The sequence below is a fragment of the Carcharodon carcharias genome, chromosome 16 (genome assembly GCF_017639515.1).
Source record: "Carcharodon carcharias isolate sCarCar2 chromosome 16, sCarCar2.pri, whole genome shotgun sequence".
Classification (NCBI taxonomy): Eukaryota; Metazoa; Chordata; class Chondrichthyes; order Lamniformes; family Lamnidae; genus Carcharodon; species Carcharodon carcharias.
Window position 1 is genome coordinate 121376960 of NC_054482.1, and position 23329 is coordinate 121400288.

A 23329-nucleotide genomic window follows, 5' to 3' on the forward strand; every position below is an offset into this window, starting at 1 on the left:
TGGAGGGGGCGAGTGTGGAGGGGGCGAGTGTGGAGGGGGCGAGTGTGGAATGGGCGAGTGTGGAGGGGGCGAGTGTGGAGGGGGCGAGTGTGGAGTGAGCGAGTGGGTGAGTGTGCGGTCAGTGAGTGTGGGGTGATTTGAGTGAGTTGGGATCCATATCTCTGGATGTTCCCTCGAAGAAGGCAGGTCCTAGACGATTAAATTCATCATCATCTCCAACCTTCAGCTGACTGAGGAAGAGACGATGTCAGGACCAGGATCTCAAACCCGAGACAAAGACCATGATTCACCGGACAGCAGTGATTCCCCAAACCCCTCCTCTCTAACCCCCTACCCTACCCCCTCCCCTCACCGGGCAGCAGTGACTCCCCAAACCCCTCCCCTCTAACCCCCTACCCAACCCCCTCCCCTCACTGGGCAGCAGTGATTCCCATGCTCCTGATATGCTTCAGAGACATGGACACCCTACAGCAAGTGCCTCCAAATGCTGCTGAGGTACCGTTGGCCGTGTCTTCGCAAAATCCCCCAAACCTAATGGCAGGAAAGGTGACCCAGGAGCCGTGTCCTCTCCCAACATGCCCAGCGTTGAGGCGCTAATCACTCCAAACCAGCTCCGCTGGGCAGGACATGCTGCCCGTGTGCCGGACACCAGATTCCCGGAGTAACTGCTCCACTCGGAACTCAATCACAGCAGGAGAGTCCCAGGCGGACAGCGGAAATTCCAAGGGATGTCCTCGGAGCATCCCTGAAGAGGTCAAACATCCCCGTCAATTCATCAGAGACCCTGGATTGTGACCAGCCGAATTGGAGAAGGTTCATTCAGGAAGGCACTGAACACATCGAGAGACTCCATCGGGAACGTGCAGAGGAGAGGTCGAGGTGTCGGAGGGAGTTCACAAACATCCCAACAACCCACCTACCCGACCCTTCAAGCACCACATGTGGCAGAGTCCACAGGTCACACATTGGTCTAATCACCCACCTCAGGACCCACCAAACTGGCCTGGGAGCAAGTCCCCCTCAATCCTGAGAGACTGTGTTTGTCAGTGTTTATATGCAGGTGTGAGCATGTGAGAGAGTGTGTGCATATGCGTGTGTGTGCATGAGTGAGTGTCAAAGCATGTGTGAAAGTGTGTGCATCAGTGAACATATAAATGTGTGTGTCAAGTGCGTAACTGAGATACTTTGCAAAAGTGAATGTGAGTGTTTGGATGTGTGAGGGTTTGAGCGAGTGAGTTCATGTGTGAATGCTTGTGTACGTGTGTGAGTGATTGAGTGTGAGAGTGTGAGAGCTTGTATGTGAAAGAGTATTTGAGCGTGCTTGTGTGTGAGAGTGTGAGAGTGTGAGTGTGTCTGACTGGGTGGGTGAGTGTGAGTGTGGGACAGAACATGAGAATGTAACTAAGCAGGAAGCTGTGCCCCTGAAGATTTGGTGATTAAAGTTGTGGACTCTGCTGGGCCCGAATTTTTGCTAGATTGAGACTTCCCCAGGTTTAATTGCTGCCACTCTCTTTCTCTCTCTCTCTCTCTCTCTCACACTCTCTCTCTCTCTCTCTTTGCAGGGCCCTCAAGGAGAGCCAGGACCAGCTGGACAACAGGGCATCCCCGGACCTCAAGTAAGTTTGCAGCCGGTGGGGTGGGGGGGGGGGTGGGAATTGTAATTGTTTGTCGCACCGAAGGCCTCATGGAGAAGAGAAGGAGAGGGGGGAAGGGATGGGAGAGGAGCAGAGAGATGGGAAGGAAGAGAAGGAGGACAGAGGGTAGGGATGGGTCGGGGGAGGTGGTGGGGAGCAGAGTGGGGAGGGTAGAGTAGGGTACTGTGGCTGGATGGAGGGGCGTGGCAAGGTGAGGGGGTGAAGGGAAGTGGTAGGGTGGGAGGTGGAGGGACGGGGTAGGGTGGGGAGAAGAGGGGTAGAGTGGGAGAGTGGAGGGGAGGAAAGGGTGGGGGCAGAAGTGTGGGCTAGTGTGAGAGGCAGAGGAGAGGGCGAGGGTGGGGGGCAGAGAGGTAAGGGTGAGGGTTGACGGGTGTGGAGGGGAGGGGTAGGGTAGGTTAAGGGAGGGGTGTAGGGAAGGGGTAGCGTGGGGGTTGGAGGGTAGGAGATGGGGATAGTGGGATTGGAGGGGAGGATTAGGGTAGGGGTTGGAGGAGAGTGATGGGGTGGTGGGGTGGAGGAGGAAGGGGGTTGGAGGGGAGGGTGTAGGGGAGGGGGGCTGGAGGAAAGGGAGGTGGAGGGGAGGGGATAGGAGAGGCAGGTTGGAGGGGAGGGGTTAGGGGACATTGGAGGGGTGAAGGAAATTGGAGGGAATGGGGTAGGAAAGGAGGGGCTGTGTAGGGGCTTGGAGGGGAAGAGGTAGCGTGGGGGGGTTGGAGGGGAGGGGGCAGGGTACAGAGTTGGAGGAGAGTAGGTGAGTGGAGTTTGAGGGTGGGGTGGGGAGGGGTTTGGAGAGGAGGGAATAGGGGAAGGGGCTGGAGGGGAGGGGGTGGGGAAGTGGTAGGGGAAGGTGTTAGAGGGGAGGCAGTTGGCTAGATGTTTGGTGGGGAGGAGTAGGGGGGGTAGGAGGGGAAGGGGTCGGGTAGGGGTTGGAGGGGTGGGTTAGGGTAGTGGGGTTAGGGGAAGGAGTAGGGCAGGGGGAATGGAGGGGAGGGAGTAGGGAATGGGAGTTTTGAGAGGAGGGGTTAGGGGAGGGGGGTGCTGGAGAGGAGATGGTCGGGTAGTGGGGTTGGAGGGGGTGGGCTAGGGGAGGGGGGTAGAGGACGGGAGTTGGAGGGGGGTAGAGGAGGGGGGAAGGAGGGGAGGGGTTTGGAGGAGAGGGGGTTGGAGGGGATGGGGTAGGGGAGTGGTGTTGGAGTTGAAGGGGTAGGGGAGGGGGGTTGGAGGGGAGGGAGTAGGGGAGGGTGTTGGAGGGGTAGGGGAGGGGGGTTGGAGGGTAAGGGGTAGAGGAGGGGGTAGGACGGGATGGGATCGGGTAGGGGAGTTGGAGGTGAGGGGGAAGGGGAAGGGGTTTGGAGTGGAGTGGATCGGGTACAGGGGTAGGAGGGGAGGGGAGGGAGTAGGGGAGGCAGGGTTGGAGGGGAGGGGTAGGGGAGGGGGCTTGGAGGAGAGGGGTAGGGGAGTGGGTTGGATGGGAGGGGGTAGGGGAGGAGGGTTGGAGGAGAGGGTTAGAAGAGGTGGGTTGGAAGTGTTGGGGTAGGGGAGAAGGGTTGGAAGGGATGGGTAGGGGAGGGGCTAGTGGAGGGGGTTGGAGGGGAGAGGGGTAGGGGAGGGGATTAGGGGAGGGGGGTTGGAGGGGAGGGGGTAGGGGAGGGGGTAGGGGAGAGGGGTTGGAAGGGAAGGGGTTAGGGGAGTGGGTTGGATGGGATGGGATGGGGAGGGTGTTGGAGGGGAGGGTGTTGGAGGCGAGGGGGTTGGAGGCTAGGGGGTAGAGGAGAAGATTTGGAGGGGAACAGGGTAGGGGAGAGGTGTTGCATGGGATGGGGTAGGGGAGGGTGTTGGAGGGGAGGGGGTAGTGGAGGGAGTAGGGCAGAGGGGTTGGAAAGGAGGAGGTAGGGGAGGGGATTTGGAGGGGAGGAGGTAGGGGATGGGGTTGGTGGAGACGGGGTAAGGGAGGGGTTTTGAAGGGGAAGGGGTGGGGAAGGGGGTTTGTAGGGGTGGGGTAAGAGGAAGGGGTTGGAGGGGAGTGTGTAGGGGTGGGGTTTTGGAGGGATAGGAGTAGGGGTGGGGGTTGGAGGGGAGGGTGTAAGGAACGGGGTAGGGGAGGGGTTTTGGAGGGAAAGGGGTTGGAGGGGAGGGGGTCTGTGGCGAGGGGGTAAGGAGGAGGTTTGGAGGGGAGGGTGTAGGGAGGGGGTTCGGAGGGGTGGGGTAGGGAGGGTGTTTGGAGGAGAGGGGGTAGGGAGGGGCTTTGGAGGGGAGAGTGTAGGGAGGGGGTAGGGGAGGGGGTTGGAGTGGAGTTAGGGAGGGGGTAGGGAGGGGATAGGGGAGGGGGTTGGAGTGGGGGGTAGGGGAGGGGGTTGGAGTAGGGGGGTGGGGAGGGGGTATAGGGGACGGGGTTGGAGTGGGGGGGTGTAAGGAGGGGGTAGAGGAGTGGGTAGGGGAGGATTTTGGAGTAGGGGCTAGGGAGGGGTTGGGGGGGTTGGAGTGGGGGGGTAGGGAGGGGGTAGGGGAGGGGGTTGGAGTGGGGGGTAGGGGAGGGGGTAGGGGAGGGGGTTGGACTATGGGGGTAGGGGAGGGGGTATAGGGGACGGGGTTGGAGTGGGGGTGTAGGGGGATTTGGAGGGGAGGGGTAGGGATGGGGTTGGAATGGGGGTAGGGGAGGGGGTTGGAGTTGGGGGGGTAGGGGAGGGTGTAGGGAGGAAGTAGGGAGGGGGTTTGGAGGTTAGGGGGTAGGTGAGGGGGTTGGAGTGGGGGGTGGTAGGGTAGGGGGTAGGGAGGGTGTTGGAGTGGTGGGGGTAGGGGGGTTTGGAGGGGTGAGGTAGGGATGGGGTTGGAGTGGGGATAGGGGAGGGGGTTGGAGTGGGGAGGTAGGGAGGGGGTTTGGAGGTGAGGGGGTAGGGGAGGGGGTTTGGAGGGGAGGGGTAGGGGAGGGGGTTGGAGTGGGGGTGGTAGGGGAGGGGGTAGGGAGCGGGTTGGAGTGGGGGCGTAGGAGAGGTAGTAGGGAGGGGTTGGGGGAGGGGGTTGGGGTGGGGAGGTAGGGGAGGGTGTAGGGAGGGGGTTTGGAGGGGAGGGGGTAGGGGAGGTGGTTGGAGTGAGGGTGGTAGGGGAGGGGGTAGGGAGGGTGTTGGAGTGGTGGGGTAGGGAGGGGGTAGGGGAGGGGGTTGGAGTGGGGGTGTAGGGGAGGGTGTAGGGAGGGGGTAGGGAGGGGGTTTGGAGGGGAGGGCGTAGGGGATGGGGTTGGAGTGGGGGGTGTAGGGGAGGGGGTAGGGAAGGGGTAGGGAGGGTGTTGGACTGTGGGGTGTAGGGGAGGGGGTATAGTGGAGGGAGTTGGAGTGGGGGCAGTAGGGAGGGGGTAGGGAGGGGGTTGGACTGTGGGGTGTAGGGGAGGGGGTATAGGGGAGGGGGTTGGAGTGGGGGCGGTAGGGAAGGGGTAGGGAGGGGATTGGACTGTGGGGTGTAGGGGAGGGGGTATAGGGGAGGGGGTTGGAGTGGGGGCAGTAGGGAGGGGGTAGGGGAGGGGGTATAGGGGACGGGGTTGGAGTGGGGGCAGTAGGGAGGGGGTAGGGGAGGGGATATAGGGGAGGGGGTTGGAGTGGGGGCAGTAGGGAGGGGGTGGGGGCAGTAGGGAGGGGGTAGGGGAGGGGATATAGGGGAGGGGGTTGGAGTGGGGGCAGTAGGGAGGGGGTAGGGGAGGGGGTTGGAGTGGGGGCAGTAGGGAGGGGGTATAGGGGAGGGGGTTGGAGTGGGGGCAGTAGGGAGGGGGTAGGGGAGGGGATATAGGGGAGGGGTTTGGAGTGAGGGAGGTAGGGGGTTTGGAGGGGAGGGGTAGGGATGGGGTTGGAGTGAGGGTAGGGGAGGGGGTAGGGGAGGGTGTTGAACTGTGAGGGTGGTAGGGGAGGGGGTTGGAGTAGGGGGGGGTGTTGACATTAGCTGGCTGAAGCAGTGAGAGAGATGCTCTCGATCATGTTTGGAATATTAATAACAGAGGGACCACCTGCAGGGATTTGTGTGTAGGATCAGATTCCTGCCATGTGCCAACAATCTGCTTCATCCCAGCTCCTGCTGCAGTTCCATTTGCTCCTTTTATTTTTTAAAGAAAATAAAAATTCAGACAGCAAAGATTTATTGAAACTGGTCGGATTCCAATTCGCCTGAAACTACTTCAGAAGCAAAATCCACTCCTTGAAATGAAACCAGGTTTGGAAACCAGGATTGAAAAAGTTTCTCTGTGCCTCTCTCACTCTCTCTCTCTCTCCACGTAGGGTCTACCCGGACCTCAAGGTACAATCGGACCTCCTGGAGCTAAGGTAAGTCTTCACTATGACCGCAAACTATTTCAGTACTAAATCTGCCTTGTTGTGATTCTCTGTGTGTTTGAATTTCCTTGTGGTCTTGAGCTCAACCTTAAAGTGGTCTTGTTTCATTCTGTTTTAAAGGGGCCTCAGGGTAAAGCTGGGCTGCCGGGTCTGGCAGGAGCTGACGGGCCCCCAGTAAGTCAACAACTCTTCTTATTACACAATTGACAAAGGGATCTCCTTCCTTACCTTCACAGAACACCAGCAGATTTAAAAACCATCCATTTAAAACATACAAACTCTTGTGAAACCAGACTCTTGTGTGAATTCTTAAGCCAGAGATAAGTACCTTGCCTGCTTTGAGAAGAGAGACAGCTATTTATTTATTATTATTTATTAGTTTTTATTTATTTTTTTCTGCAGGGCCACCCAGGCAAAGAGGGACCATCTGGGGAGAAAGGTGCACAGGTAACACTGGAATAAAGATTGACATCGCTCTCTCAATTTGCCCCAATTAATTCTGATTGTAACAGATTTTATTGCTAATGATGCACTTTGCTCGTTTATATTTTTAGGGATCTTCAGGCCCACAAGGTCCAATTGGGTATCCAGGACCTCGAGGAGTGAAGGTGAGTCTGACTAAAGTTCCTCTCAAGTATGATTAATGTGCTGAGTTCCTTTACAATCGGTGAATCTGGCTGTGTTTGTTTTAAACAGGGTGCCGATGGAGTTCGTGGACTCAAAGGGGGAAAGGGGGAAAAGGTAAAATCTCCACTGTCACGTCTATTGAAAGTTATTATCTTTCTAACTTTCATTTCACTTTATTTGTTATTTGTTTTGCAAATGACCTGGAGACAGGTGTTGAATCCTTTAGAAGAATAAATTTGTATTTTATCTTTAAATTCATTCTTGGATGCAAGTGTCACCAACAAGGCCGGCATTTATTTCCCAACCCTAATTACCCCAGGGGCCGGTGAAACACCTTGTTGAGCCGCTGCAGTCTATGTCGACTCGAGCCTGTCATTGCACCACAGAGACCTGAGGCCAGAGGCCTGTTACCCATGAGGGAAAGGATGGAGATCCTCCTTCTGGAGGATGAAGGACAGGCCCACCTCGACATACAGCGGCTTAGCATCATCTCCCTCTCCCTCTCCCTCTGATTCTTCCTCCTCTCTTACATCCTTCTCCTGCTGATGAGGTGTTCCCTTCCAGGGCAGCCTCACCTCAAGGTCCACACCCCTCTGGGGGGCCATATTATGGTGAGTGCAGCAGACCAGCACAGTGAATGAGACCCTTGTAGGAGGGTATTGTGGAGCACCAGACCCAATACCCTCTGACCCTGCAATGCCCATCACTTGTGATGCTGATATGTTGTCCAGTTTGTTGAAGAGGGTATCTGTCTCCTGGGCCTTGCGCCAGTTTGCAGCTGCATGTGAAACGTCACAGAGGTCCCCACTGACCAGGGTGCAGATGCCTAAAAAATCACAGCCTCCTTCGGTTCCAATGCCACATGATGCCAGGAGCATAATGACCCCCTGAGCTGGCAAAGTTCTTAATGCTGACAGCTCCCCTGATCTGTGATGGGCTGCTGCAACTTTAACTACAAACTGCTAAACCCTTTACATTCTGAAAAGCATTTTTACTTGGGTTTTTATACTCTTCCTGCCTCCATGACTTTCTGTTGACATGCTCCATGGCTCCATGTAGCTGGTTTGACACAGACACACCTAAACATGGTCTCTCTCTGGAAATACTGGAAACATTTCAGTAAGATAAGCCTCACAATTGGTGCAGATCAGTCCTGAGGCCCCCACTCTCCCTTGCCCTTGGGAAAACCGGGTAGGCGGGATTATGGATACGTGGTGTTGCTGCCTGTGTTTTGGTTCCCTGACTCCAATTGGACCCACTCGAGGCCTGGAAAACCCAACCTCTGGGATTTCTCGTCAGAAAGTTAGACAATTATTAAATCATCAAGTGATAAGAAACAGAGAGGTAAAATGACAAATCATCTTCAGGTTGCATTGACAGTTTGCTCAGCCTATTTGTCAAATGGTCAAAAATCCTAGGTAAAGATGTGAGGGTTGTTGGAGAGTACGTGAGGCTGACAGAAGCGATGAGTGAGAAGTGTGAAATCTGTGCAGAGTGTGAGAGGATGCTACCATGTCCAATTGTAAGCCTTCCATTGACACATTACAGGGCTTAAAGCGAGACTCGACACTCAGGGGCTCTGAAGAGTGACTGAGAGATACAGATGTTAGAGTGGACTCTCCCACAGCTCTTTTGGTCACATATTCATGCAAGTGTAAATTTTTTAAAGATTAATTCATGAGATGTGGGTGTCACTGGCTGGGCCAGCATTTATTGCCCATCCCTAGTAGCCCTTGAAAAGGTGGTGGTGAGCTGACTTCTTGAACCGCTGCAGTCCATGTGGTGTAGGTACACCCACAGTGCTGTTAGGGAGGGAGTTCCAGGATTTTGACCCAGCGACAGTGAAGGAACGGCGATATATTTCCAAGTCAGGATGGTGAGTGACTTGGAGGGGAATTTCCAGGTGGTGATGTTCCCATCTATCTGCTGCCCTTGTTGATCAATCGAAATAAAAGCCACAATTCTGCAGGGTGATAATTTTTAGAGCGAGGTGTCTCTGAAACTGTCCAGAGAAGCAGTTGGTGCAGATGGAAAATGATGGAAACTAAACAAATGCAACAATGATCTGAATGATGGTTCCTTCAGGATGTGATATTTTTCAGTGAGATCTGTTTTACTGAAAATAAGTCATTAACCTAAAAGCAGACCCCACAACGTTTTACTGACATCACAAAGGAATACTTTCAGGCACCTTCATGAACCAGGTCAAGGATTTGTTATGGGTGGCACTTGTGGAATTTGAGAAATACGTTATAAATAAAATTAAAACTAAGGGAGTAAGGTTTGTGGGGCTTTTAAATAAACTGGTTTAGATATGAAGCAAATTCAGGCTGGCATCATTTTAAATCATGATTCCTATTTAGAAAGCTTTACTCCCACCCCAGTAAACAGCAGCAAATTATATAGCAATTTTAACATAATGGAACAGCTCAAAGCACTTCACAGGAGCATTGTAAAACAAGTTATGACAGCCGGCCAAGGAAGGAGATATGAGATCAGATGACCAATAGTTTGGTCAAAGAGGGAGGTTATAAGGAGAGTCTTAAAGGAGAAAAGCGAGTTAGAGAGTGGGAGAGGTAGAGGAAGGAAATTCCAGAACGTAGGGCCCAGGCAGCTGAAGGCATGGCCATTGGGACCTCGAGTTTATGGAGGTCAGAATGTATTATGTAATTATATTTATCGTCCAGCTGGGGGTAACTGCTCTCGCCTGGTTCTGATCTTATCTATCTAATCATAGCTAGAGAATCACCTGTAATGGTTTCTCTTCCCGCTCCCACACTGTTCCCTCTGGTGTCCCCCTAGGATCTATCCTTGGCCCCTCCTATTTCTCATCGACCTGCTGCCCCTCGGTGACATCATCCTAACACCCAGCCTTAGTTTCCACATGTACACCCAGCCCCATCTCACCCCCTCCTCTCTCAACTCCACCACTTTCTCCAAATTATCAGACTGTGTATCCGACACCCAGAACTGGATGAGCTGAAATTTCCTCTGCTTCAGTATCGATAAGACTGAAACCACTGTTTTTGGTCCCTGCTGTAAACTCTGTTCCCTAGTTACCGACTCCATCCCTCTCCCTGACAACTGTCTGACATTGAGTCCGACTGTTCACAACCATGGTGTCCTATCTGACCCTGAGATGAGCTTCAATCCCCATATCCACACCATCACCAAGATCGCCTGTTTCCACCTCCATAACATCACCCAGCTCTGCCCCTGTCTCAGCTCATCCCCACTGCCCCACCCCCCCACTGCCCCACTCACCCACTGCCCCACCCCCCCACTGCCCCACTCACCCCCCCACTGCCCCACTCACCCCCCCACTGCCCCACCCACACCCACCCCCCACTGCCCCACCCCCCCACTGCCCCACCCCCCCACTGCCCCACTCACCCCCCCACTGCCCCACTCACCCCCCCACTGCCCCACCCACCCCCCACAGCCCCACCCCCCCACTGCCCCACTCACCCACTGCCCCACCCCCCCACTGCCCCACCCAACCCCCCAACGCCCCACCCACCCACTGCCCCACCCCCCCCACTGCCCCACCCACCCCCCCACTGCCCCACTCACCCACTGCCCCACCCCCCCACTGCCCCACCCCCCCACAGCCCCACACCCCCACCCACCCACTGCCCCACCCCCCCACTGCCCCACCCCCCCCACTGCCCCACCCCCCCACTGCCCCACCCCCCCACTGCCCCACTCACCCACTGCCCCACCCCCCCACTGCCCCAGCCCCCCACTGCCCCACCCCCCCACTGCCCCACTCACCCACTGTCCCACCCCCCCACTGCCCCACCCCCCCACGGCCCCACCCCCCCACTGCCCCACCCACCCCCCCACTGCCCCACCCCCCCACAGCCCCACCCCCCCACTGCCCCACCCACCCCCCCACTGCCCCACCCCCCCACTGCCCCACTCACCCACTGCCCCACCCACCCCCCCATTGCCCCACCCACCCACAGCCCCACCCCCCCACTGCCCCACCCCCCCACTGCCCCACCCCCCCACAGCCCCACCCACCCCCCCACTGCCCCACCCCCCACAGCCCCACCCACCCCACTGCCCCACCCCCCCACTGCCCCACCCACCCCACTGCCCCACCCCCCCACAGCCCCACCCCCCACAGCCCCACCCCCCACAGCCCCACCCCCCCACTGCCCCACCCAACCCCCACTGCCCCACCCCCCCACTGCTCCACCCCCCCATTGCCCCACCCACCCACAGCCCCACCCCCCCACTGCCCCACCCCCTCACTGCCCCACCCCCCCACAGCCCCACCCACCCCCCCACTGCCCCACTGCCCCACCCCCCACAGACCCACCCACCCCACTGCCCCACCCACCCACCCCACAGCCCCACCCCCCCACATTGCCCCACCCACCCACCCCACTGCCCCACCCCCCCACAGCCCCACCCACCCCCGCAAACCCACCCCCAGCACTACCTGAGACTTAGAATCTGAGGACAGCCTGTCATCCCCACCTTCCCCACTGCTGCCACTGGCAGTGCTCGACACCTCCCCCCCCCACCCTCCCCACTGCTGCCACTGGCAGTGCTGGACCCCCCACCCTCCCCACTGCTGGGTGGCAGATTTCAGTGGCATAACGTCCAGTTGAACGGAGGGTGGACATCCAGTCTCCAGCCAATGAAGACTCCTCAAAGTGTTAAATGGGCTGTGCACAGCCCCACTTACTCTGGGTAGTGAGGCAGGATCTCCTGCCCCATGAAATTCATGGTTTTTTGTGATGTTTTACACATTCACCTCCCTGATGGGTTTTAACTTGCAGCTGGTTTGATAATATTCCCGCAGCGTGAGAATGGAAAATGTCTGCAGCTGGGAAGCTAAAAAAAATGGATTGTTCAAAATTCTATAGCGTCTGAAACACTGTCTTTTGTGGAAGTCGCGGATATGGGATTTTATTTGTCAAATATTTTAAGTGGGATTCTGTACAGTGGACAAGCTAAAGATAGTATATCCATTCAATGTGATGTAAATAATTGTTCATTGTGGGTTAATATACTCTCTATGAAAAGTGTGGATGAGGCAGGGTTACAGATTGACTTCGCTAGTTTGAAACAACTACTGGAGAGAAAGGAAATCTGTAAAATTAAATGGATGTTTGCAAGTCACCAACTGTCTGGTTGTTTCACAAAAGGGAAATATTTGTACAAAGAGGCCCTAAAGGAGTGGGGGGGGTGGGTGGCTGTCTCACAAGGTAGTGTTTTGTACAGAATATGGAGGTTTTTGATTAAATTTGACATCTTGATCGTGTTTGCATTGGGTCCGTTTTTCTTAATATTATTTGGAGAGAAGAGAGAATCTGATAATCGTATATTAATTGGGTATTTTAAATATGGCCAACTGCAGGCTATTAATTGGGGACTGACCTGTGCTCGTATACAGAGCAGGCTGACAGAGGGGCTGCACTACCCAAGATGCATGGATTTACCATGTGTAAAAGTGACTATGTGAATGTCGCCTTGAATTTAGTATTCGCACCTTCTCTGTCTGGCTATCCCAGTTTTAACATTGGTCAGCAAACACAAGGGTAGTGAGTGAACAGGACTTGGTGCGAATTAGGATACAGGCAGCAGAGTTTTACCTGAGCTGAATTTTATAAAAGCTGAAAGATGGGACACCGGCCAGGAGGGTGTGAGAGTCAAAAATAAAAACAAAAAAACTGCGGATGCTGGAAATCCAAAACAAAAAAAAATACCTGGAAAAACTCAGCAGGTCTGGCAGCATCGGCGGAGAAGAGTACAGTTGACGTTTCGAGACCCCATGACCCTTCAACAGAGGACTCGAAATGTTAACTGTGTTCCTCTACGCCGATGCTGCCAGACCCGCTGAGTTTTTCCAGGTATTTGTTATTTTTTGTTTAGGGTGTGAGAGTCGTTGGGATCAGATGTATTTGTGAACACTTGCTTGCTGCAGCCTCTAGGTGGAGATCAGGAGCAGGGGCTATGGCTGATTTCTCTCATCCTCTTCCCATTGCCTTCTGAAAGAAGGAGTTCCTGAATCCCTCTATCCTTTGTGTGAAAACAGTTTTGTATTTTTGGATCAGACAGTAATTGAGGCCACTCTGTCCTAGACAGTGGATGTAAAAGATCCAACAGCAACTCTTTGAAGAAGAGCAGGGGATTCCCCCCCAACAATTTCCTGGCCCAATATTTACCCCTCAACCACATTCACAAAAAACAGATTATTTGCTCATTCTCATATTGCTGTTTGTGGGAGCTTGCTGTGCGTATATTGGCTGCTACATTTCCTACAGTCTAACACTAGCAACACTTGAAAACGGTGCTCCATTGGCTGTAGACCTCCTGTGGCGGTGAGGGAGGCTGTAGAATTGCAAGTTCCTTTCCTCAGTATGAAATGGGGTGAACTCACTTCCAGCCGGGAATAAACGGTCTGCGTCTCTTTGATCAGGCTGCTTTAGTAGCTTATTTCAGAAATTTACAACATACTTAAAGCGAGTAGAATTCTCACTACAAAATGTGTTTTTTTTGTGATTTCCATAAGTTAAGTTTCATCAAACAGACTGTGACATGGTCCAACATTCCAACACGATGTGCTGCTTCCCTAATGCCAGGGTAATGGAGAGGGTGTAGAGCATTCTGCAGGAGCAGTGGGCCAGGAGCTGTGGGACATGTGGGTACCAAGGGCATAGAGAGAGCAGCTATTGAGGTCCTAGGATCAGTTTCAGCTTGGTTAAAAAAAACTTGGTTTAAGGACAAAAATCAGTGAGTCGTGGTAAATGGTTGTTTTTCAGACTGGAGGCTGGTAGCCAGCAGTGGTCCCCATGGGTCAATGCTCAGATGCTGCATTTTTTGATATCAATGACTTGGATAGTGGAATACAGAGTAAAATTTTAAAATTTGCCAATGATACCAAACTTGGAGGAGTGGCAAACAGTGAGGATGGTACGAATCCAAAATTCCTTTGATTCAGCAATGGTCTCAGTGGATTGGAAGTTGGCAAATGTTCCTCTGCTTTTCAAGAAAGTAGGGAGAGAGAAAACAGGGAACCACAGGTCAGTTAGCCTAACATCAGTCATTGGGAAAATGTTGGAATCTGTTATTAAGGAATCTTATCAATGTATTTAGAAGAGTGTTGTATGAATAGAACAAGTCAACATGATTTTACTAAAGGGAAATCCTGTTTATCAAATGTATTAGTGATTTTGAGGATGTAACTAGTAGATTAGATAATGGGGAACCAGTAGATGTGATATACCTGGATTTCTAAAAGGCATGGGATAAGGTGCCACACAAAAGGCTGATAGGCAAGATGAGGGCTCATGGAGTTGGGGGTGATAATGTTAGCATGGATAGAGGATTGGTTAATGGATAGAAAGCAGAGAATGGGCATAAATGGGCTTTTGCAAATTGGCAGGCAGTGAATCGTGGAGTGCCACAAGGATCAGTGCTGGGGCCTCAGCTATTTACAATCTATATTAAAGAATTGCATGAAGATACAGAGAGTAATGTATCTAAGTTTGCTGATGATACCAAGCTAGGTGGGAAGATAAGCTGTGGGGAAGACACAGAGAGGCTGCTAAGAGATATAGACAGGTTAAGTGAGTGGGAAACAAGATGACAGATGGAGTATCGTGTGGGGAAGTGTGACATTATTCACTTTGGGCGCAAGAATAAAAAAGCAGAATATTTTTTAAAAGGTGAGAAATTGTAAGTATTGATGTTCAAAGAGACTTGGGTGATGTTTGTAAAAGGAACCCAGAGAGTTCACATGTGGGCGCATCAAGTGATTAGGAAGGCAAATGGCACAATGGTCTTTATTGTGAGGGGATTGGAGTACAAGAATAAAGAAGTCTTGCTCCAGTTGTACAGGGTTTTGGTGGGACACATCTGGAATACAGTGTGCAGTTTTGGTCTCCATATTTAAGAAACAATATACTCACATTGGAGACAGTACAGTGAATGGTCACTGGATTGGTCCCTGGGATGAGGGGTTGCCCTAGGATGAGAGGCTGAGTAAATTGGGTTTATATTCTCTGGAGTTTAGAAGAATGAGAGGCATCACATTGAAATGTACATGACTCTGAAAGGGTTTGATGGGATGGACGCTGAGAGATTGTTTCCGTTGGTCGGAGAATCGAAAACCCAGGGGCACAGTCTCAGGATAAGGGGCCGATCATTTAGGACTAGATGAGGGGAAGTTACTTCACTCAAAGGCTTGTTGTGAATCTTTGGAATTCTCTACCCCAGAAGGTTGTGGTTGCTTCATCCTTGAATATGTTTAAAGCTGGGATAGACAGATTATTGGTCTCTCAGGGAATTAAGGGACATGGGGATGGAAATAACCTTGCAGAATAACAGAGATACAGCAGGGGACTGACTGGGTTGCCCTACAGAGAGCAGGGCCTCCTTCTGTGCCGTATATGACACTCTGACTCTAGTCTGTTTAGTGCCAGACTCCTGCAGTTTTTCTTTTGACTGAGTTAATGTTTCTTGTGTTTTACATCACATCCTCTGAAAATAATTAACTTCTGGAGCTCAGCATCCTTGACTATTTAAAATGAAAAGGAAACCTGCTCTCTCCATGTTTGAAAATGTTATCTGATTATTGAAATCACATCTCTCTCTTTCAGGGTGAAGATGGTTTTCCAGGGTTTAAAGGTGACATGGGTCTTAAAGGAGAAAGGGTAAGAGGGTTTCTCAGTGCCTCTCACTGCCTGTATGATGTGTTCCTGTGCTGCAAACACTGACACAAGAGAGACAGTTTAGACAAACAATCCTGGGTCATACAATCTCTTCATTACAGCTTTCAGTGAATCAACACTGCTGCTTCAGTGAAACCTCCAATATCTAATCGATTATCCTACTTTTTCAACTTGGGTGCATGATATTGCTACTTGCGTTTCTCGCTTTTGTGTTAGAATTTTCTGCCTCTTCTAGTCATCCATTACCAGTTGGACTGAAATCCTTCGATGCGAAATAACCAGATGTCAATTTCAACAGAGGTCACAATTCTCCGATGGAGGTCATGACTTTCCTGACAGAGGTCACGACCTTCCTGACAGAGGTCATGACCTGAGTGTAGGTGCAGGTGGATGAAGGTGGGATCCCTCCCAGCGACCATGGAACTTGGGTGTAAGTCAGTTACTCGCGTGACTTCAACAGACGCGGTCCTCTTTAATCTTTCATTGGTTGATCCCTCGACTCATAAACCCTGCACTCCACCCCCACCCCAACCCACCCCTCAAATGAGGATCAATTAAGTTCCACACAGGATCAGAGAATCTTATAGCGCAGGAGGAGACCATTCAGCCCATTGTGCCTGTGCTGGCTCTTTGAAAGAGTTATCCAATTACTCTCACTCCCCCTGCCCTTTCCCCATATCCCTGCAAATTTATTCTCTACAAGTATTTCTCCAATTCCCCTTGTGAAAGTTATTATTGAATCTGCTTCCACCACCCTTTCAGGCAGCACGTTCCAGATCACAACTCGCTGTGTAAAAATAAATTCTCCTCATCTCCCCCTCTGGTTCTTATACTGATTCTCCTCAATCTGTGTCCCTCTGGTTACTGACCCTCCTGCCACTGGAAACAGTTTCTCCTTATTTACTCTGTCAAAAGTCTTCATCTCCTCTTAGCCTTCTCTGCTCTAAGGAGAACAATCCCAGCTTCTCCAGTCTCTCCACATTAACTGAAGCCCCACATCCCTGGTCCCATTGGAGTAAATCTCCTCCGCACCCTCTCCAAGACCTCAACATCCTTCCTAAAGTGCAGATCCAAGAATTGGACACAATCCTCCCGTTGGGGTCTAACCAGTGAATGGTAAAGTTTACAGGAACATCCTTGTTGTGTCCTCAATGCCTCTGTTTACAGGGGAAATTGAACCTTAATGAGTGGGAGGATTCTCCTATTAAGAGAGGAGTAGGATTTGAATGGGTCTCTTTGAAGACAAACAGATTTGAAATCAACCCCACTATAAAACTCTCACAGGGAAACTTCCAGAATTCATATCATCTTTTGTGATTTTTTTTTTGTCCTTTCTCTGCCATAAAATTCAGAATAACTGACTGGAGAAAGTGGGATTGTTCTCCCCAAAGCTGAGAAGGTTAAGAGGAGATTTAATCGAGCTGTTCAAAATCATGCAGAGTTTTAACAGAGTAAATAAAGAGAAACTATTTCCAGTGGCAGGAGAGTGTTATCGAGTTAATCTTCAAACAACCTTTCTGAGTGGAAACATTTAACTTTATTTACAAGACAGCAGCAGCTACTACATGCGCATCAAACTCCATAACTAAAGTATTCTCTTTGTAGAGGTTCCCTGCACTGCTAACACATTGGTTTACACAGATCATGTGACCTTACAGCGCAGGATTATTCTTAAAGCTACAGTCCAACATTTCCCAAACCTATAACTACTACATTCCTCCCCCTATAACTTTTCTATACATTTTGTATTTACAAGGATATTTATTTATCTCGTGACATTACAATATTTACAAAGGCCATAAAATTACAAGTCCACTCTTCCAGGTGGTTTCCTGATCGGTGTGGAATGTCACAGCTCCACACTATAATAACTGTAATTACTACAGAGGGTCGGCAACCAGAGGGGCACAGATTGAAGAGAATCGGTAAAATAACCAGAGGGGGGGATGAGGAGGATTTATTTTTACACAGTGGAGAGACTGGAGAAGCTGGGATTGTTCTCCTTAGAGCAGAGAAGGCTAAGAGGAGATGAAGACTTTTGACAGAGTAAATAAGGAGAAACTGTTTCCAGTGGCAGGAGGGTCAGTAACCAGAGGGACACAGATTGAGGAGAATCAGTATAAGAACCAGAGGGGGAGATGAGGAGAATTTATTTTTACACAGCGAGTTGTTGTGATCTGGAACGCGCTGCCTGAAAGGGCGGTGGAAGCAGATTCAATAATAACTTTCAAAAAGGAATTGGATAACTACTTGTAAAGGGGAAATTTGCAGGGATATGGAGAAAGTGCAGGGGGAGTGGGACTAATTGGAGAGCTCATTCAAAGAGCCAGCACAGACACGATGGGCAGAATGGCCTCCTCCTGTGCTGTAAGATTCTAGGTTCCATAGGTTCTTACAGGCTGGGTTGAAATTTTTTGAAAGAATGTGTTCATATTTCACAGGCAGGGAGTGGATATTTATCTGCACTGTGCCCTAACTCTTATACCCTCTGTGACAGGGTGAAACCGGCCTAGTGGGACCACGAGGTGAGGATGGACCTGAGGGTCCTAAAGGTCGTGCTGGACCTCCAGGAGACGCTGGATCACCGGGATCTGCTGGAGAGAAGGTCAGTAACAGAGCCGGAGACAGAGAAACTGGATTAGCAATGGTGTAAACTGGGCCTTAGTCTCACTGTGGAAAGAGAGAGGGTTGAGAGGTGATGTGATTAATGTTTTTAGAATCTAAAGGGATTGGATAATGTCGGCCATGAGCAGCTGTCTCACTGCGTCCAGAACAGTCAATCCAGAGAACACAGCCTGAGTTTGACGGGGTAAATTTAAAACTTATCTGGGGAAATAATATTTCAGTGAGTGAGTGATTAATCTATCAAACAGGCTCCCTAGGGAGAGAGTGGACGCTGTTAGTATTGATTCATTTCAAAGTTGAAGCCATTTTAATGTCAGTTTGATGAGCATGTCCTGAGAATATTAAAATAGTAAAGCTCACAGCTCCCGATCAACAGCACAGCCTGTCATCCCTGCTCAATCTCACTGAACCCAGCAAAAATGGGTCCAAGAATCAAAAATGTGTAATTCACACTCAGCCCAACTCGGGCTACCATGGCCTTTTATTATGTATTCACAGGATGTGGGTGTCACTGGCTGGTCTATTGCCCATCCCTAATTGCCCTCATTCAGAGGGCATTTAAGAGTCAACCACATCGCTGTGGGTCTGGGGTCATGTGTAGGCCAGAACAGGTAAGGACAGCAGATTTCCTTCCCTAAAGGGCATTAGTGAGCCAGATGGGTTTTTACAACAATCGACAATGGTTTCATCGTTAGACTTTTAATTCCAGATTTTTATTGAATTCAAATTCCACCATCTACTGTGGTGGGATTCGAATCCAGGTTCCAGAGCATTACCCTGGTCCAGGTGACAATCCCACTACAGCCACATCGCCCTGATCTATTGTGCTGGGTTTAAAAAAGTCATTGGGCTGGAAACTGACCACGCCCACAAATTGACCATGCCCACACACTGAGTACACCCACACACTGACCACACCCACACACTGAGTACACCCACACACTGACCACGCCCACACACTGAGTACACCCACACACTGACCACACCCACACACTGACTACACCCACACACTGACCACGCCCACACACTGACCACACCCACACACTGACTACACCCACACACTGACCATGCCCACACACTGACCACACCCACACACTGACTACACCCACACACTGACCATGCCCACACACTGACCACGCCCACAAATTGACCATGCCCACACACTGAGTACACCTACACACTGACCATGCCCACACACTGACCACGCCCACACACTGAGTACACCCACACACTGACCATGCCCACACACTGACCACGCCCACACACTGAGTACACCCACACACTGACCATGCCCACACACTGAGTACACCCACACACTGACCACGCCCACACACTGAGTACACCCACACACTGACCATGCCCACACACTAACTACAACCACACACTGACCATGCCCACACACTGACCACACCCACACACTGACTACGTCCACACACTGACCACACCCACACACTGACTACACCCACACACTGACCACACCCACACACTGACCACACCCACACACTGACCACACCCACACACTGACCACACCCACACACTGAGTACACCCACACACTGACCACACCCACACACTGACCACGCCCACACACTGACCACACCCACACACTGACCACGCCCACACACTGACCACACCCACACACTGACTACACCCACATACTGACTACACCCACACACTGACTACGCCCACACACTGACCACACCCACACACTGACTACACCCACACACTGACTACACCCACACACTGACCACACCCACACACTGACCACACCCACACACTGACTACACCCACACACTGACCACACCCACACACTGACTACGCCCACACACTGACCACACCCACACACTGACTACGCCCACACACTGACCACACCCACACACTGACTACACCCACACACTGACCACACCCACACACTGACTACGCCCACACACTGACCACACCCACACACTGACTACACCCACACACTGACCACACCCACACACTGACCACACCCACACACTGACTACACCCACACACTGACCACACCCACACACTGACCACACCCACACACTGACCACACCCACACACTGACTACACCCACATACTGACTACACCCACACACTGACCACACCCACACACTAACCACGCCCACACACTGACCACGCCCACACACTGACTACGTCCACACATTGACCACGCCCACACACTGACCACGCCCACACACTGACCACGCCCACACACTGACCACGCCCACACACTGACCACACCCACACACTGACCACACCCACACACTGAGTACACCCACACACTGACCATGCCCACACACTGAGTACACCCACACACTGACCATGCCCACACACTGACCACACCCACACACTGACTACACCCACACACTGACCACACCCACAAACTGACCATGCCCACACACTGACCACGCCCACACACTGACCACGCCCACACACTGACTACGTCCACACACTGACCACGCCCACACATTGACCCCACCCACACACTGACCACACCCACACACTGACCACACCCACACACTGACCACACCCACATACTGACCACACCCACACACTGACCACGCCCACACACTGACCACACCCACATACTGACCACGCCCACACACTGACTACACCCACACACTGACCATGCCCACACACTGACTACGTCCACACACTGACCACACCCACACACTGACCACACCCACACACTGACCACACCCACACACTGAGTACACCCACATACTGACCACGCCCACACACTGACCACGCCCACACACTGAGTACACCCACACACTGACCATGCCCACACACTGACCACACCCACACACTGACCACACCCACACACTGACCATGCCCACACATTGTCTACACCCACACACTGACCACACCCACACACTGACCACACCCACACACTGACCACACCCACACACTGACTACACCCACACACTGACCACACCCACACACTGACCACACCCACACACTGACCACGCCCACACATTGACCACACCCACACACTGACCACACCCACACACTGAGTACACCCACACACTGACCATGCCCACACACTGACCATGCCCACACACTGAGTACACCCACACACTGACCACGCCCACACACTGACTACACCCACATACTGACTACACCCACACACTGACCACACCCACACACTGACCACGCCCACACACTGACCACACCCACATACTGACCACACCCACACACTGACCACACCCACACACTGACCACGCCCACACACTGACCACACCCACACACTGACTACACCCACACACTGACCACACCCACAAACTGACCACGCCCACACACTGACCACACCCACACACTGACCACACCCACACACTGACCACACCCACACACTGACTACACCCACATACTGACCACACCCACAAACTGACCACGCCCACACACTGACCACACCCACACACTGACCACACCCACACACTGACCACACCCACACACTGACTACACCCAAATACTGACCACACCCACAAACTGACCACGCCCACACACTGACCACACCCACACACTGACCACACCCACACACTGACCACACCCACACACTGACTACACCCACACACTGACCACGCCCACACACTGACCATGCTCACACATTGACCATGCCCACACACTGACCACACCCACACACTGACCACGCCCACACAATGACCACGCCCACACACTGAGTACACCCACACACTGACCATGCCCACACACTGACTACACCCACACACTGACCATGCTCACACACTGACCATGCCCACACACTGACCACACCCACACACTGACCACGCCCACACACTGACCACACCCACACACTGACCATGCCCACACACTGACTACACCCACACACTGACTACGTCCACACACTGACCACACCCACACACTGACTACACCCACATACTGACTACACCCACACACTGACCACACCCACACACTGACCATGCCCACACACTGAGTACACCCACACACTGACCATGCCCACACACTGACTACACCCACATACTGACTACACCCACACACTGACCACACCCACACACTGACCATGCCCACACACTGACCACACCCACACACTGACTACACCCACACACTGACCACATCCACAAACTGACCATGCCCACACACTGACCACGCCCACACACTGACCACACCCACACACTGACTACACCTACACACTGACCACGCCCACACACTGACCACACCCACACACTGACCACACCCTCACACTGACCACACCCACACACTGACCACACCCACACACTGACTACACCCACACACTGACCACGCCCACACACTGACCACACCCACACACTGACCACACCCACACACTGACCACACCCACACACTGACTACACCCACACACTGACTACACCCACATACTGACTACACCCACATACTGACTACACCCACACACTGACCACACCCACACACTGACCACGCCCACACACTGACCACGCCCACACACTGACCACACCCACACACTGACCACACCTACACACTGACCACGCCCACACACTGACCACACCCACACACTGACCACACCCACACACTGACTACACCCACATACTGACCATGCCCACACACTGACCACACCCACAAACTGACTACACCCACACACTCACCACACCCACACACTGACCACACCCACACACTGACCACACCCACACACTGACTACACCCACACACTGACCACGCCCACACACTGACCACACCCACACACTGACCACACCCACACACTGACTACACCCACACACTGACTACACCCACATACTGACTACACCCACACACTGACCACACCCACACACTGACCACGCCCACACACTGACCACACCCACACACTGACCACACCCACACACTGACCACACCCACATACTGACTACACCCACACACTGACCACACCCACACACTGACCACGCCCACACACTGACCACACCCACACACTGACCACACCCACACACTGACTACACCCACACACTGACCATGCCCACACACTGACCACACCCACAAACTGACTACACCCACACACTCACCACACCCACACACTGACCACACCCACACACTGACCACACCCACACACTGACCACACCCACACACTGACTACACCCACATACTGACCATGCCCACACACTGACCACACCCACACACTGACCACACCCACAAACTGACCACGCCCACACACTGACCACACCCACACACTGACCACACCCACACACTGACCACACCCACACACTGACCACGCCCACACACTGACCACACCCACACACTGACCACGCCCACACACTGACTACACCCACACACTGACCACACCCACACACTGACCACGCTCACACACTGACCACACCCACACACTGACCACACCCACACACTGACCACACCCACACACTGACCATGCCCACACATTGTCTACACCCACAAACTGACT

General features: G+C 52.7%; 1 protein-coding gene across 1 annotated transcript in view; it reads left to right on the forward strand.

Moving 5' to 3' along the window:
• col11a1a (collagen, type XI, alpha 1a) overlaps window positions 1-23329 on the forward strand; it is a 682771-nt gene that overhangs the window by 302532 nt on the left and 356910 nt on the right. The window contains exons 23-30 of the mRNA XM_041208311.1: window positions 1563-1616; window positions 5915-5959; window positions 6089-6142; window positions 6371-6415; window positions 6523-6576; window positions 6665-6709; window positions 15214-15267; window positions 17783-17890. Of these exons, the coding sequence (XP_041064245.1) occupies window positions 1563-1616; window positions 5915-5959; window positions 6089-6142; window positions 6371-6415; window positions 6523-6576; window positions 6665-6709; window positions 15214-15267; window positions 17783-17890 (459 nt within the window). The remainder of the gene's footprint in view (window positions 1-1562; window positions 1617-5914; window positions 5960-6088; window positions 6143-6370; window positions 6416-6522; window positions 6577-6664; window positions 6710-15213; window positions 15268-17782; window positions 17891-23329) is intronic.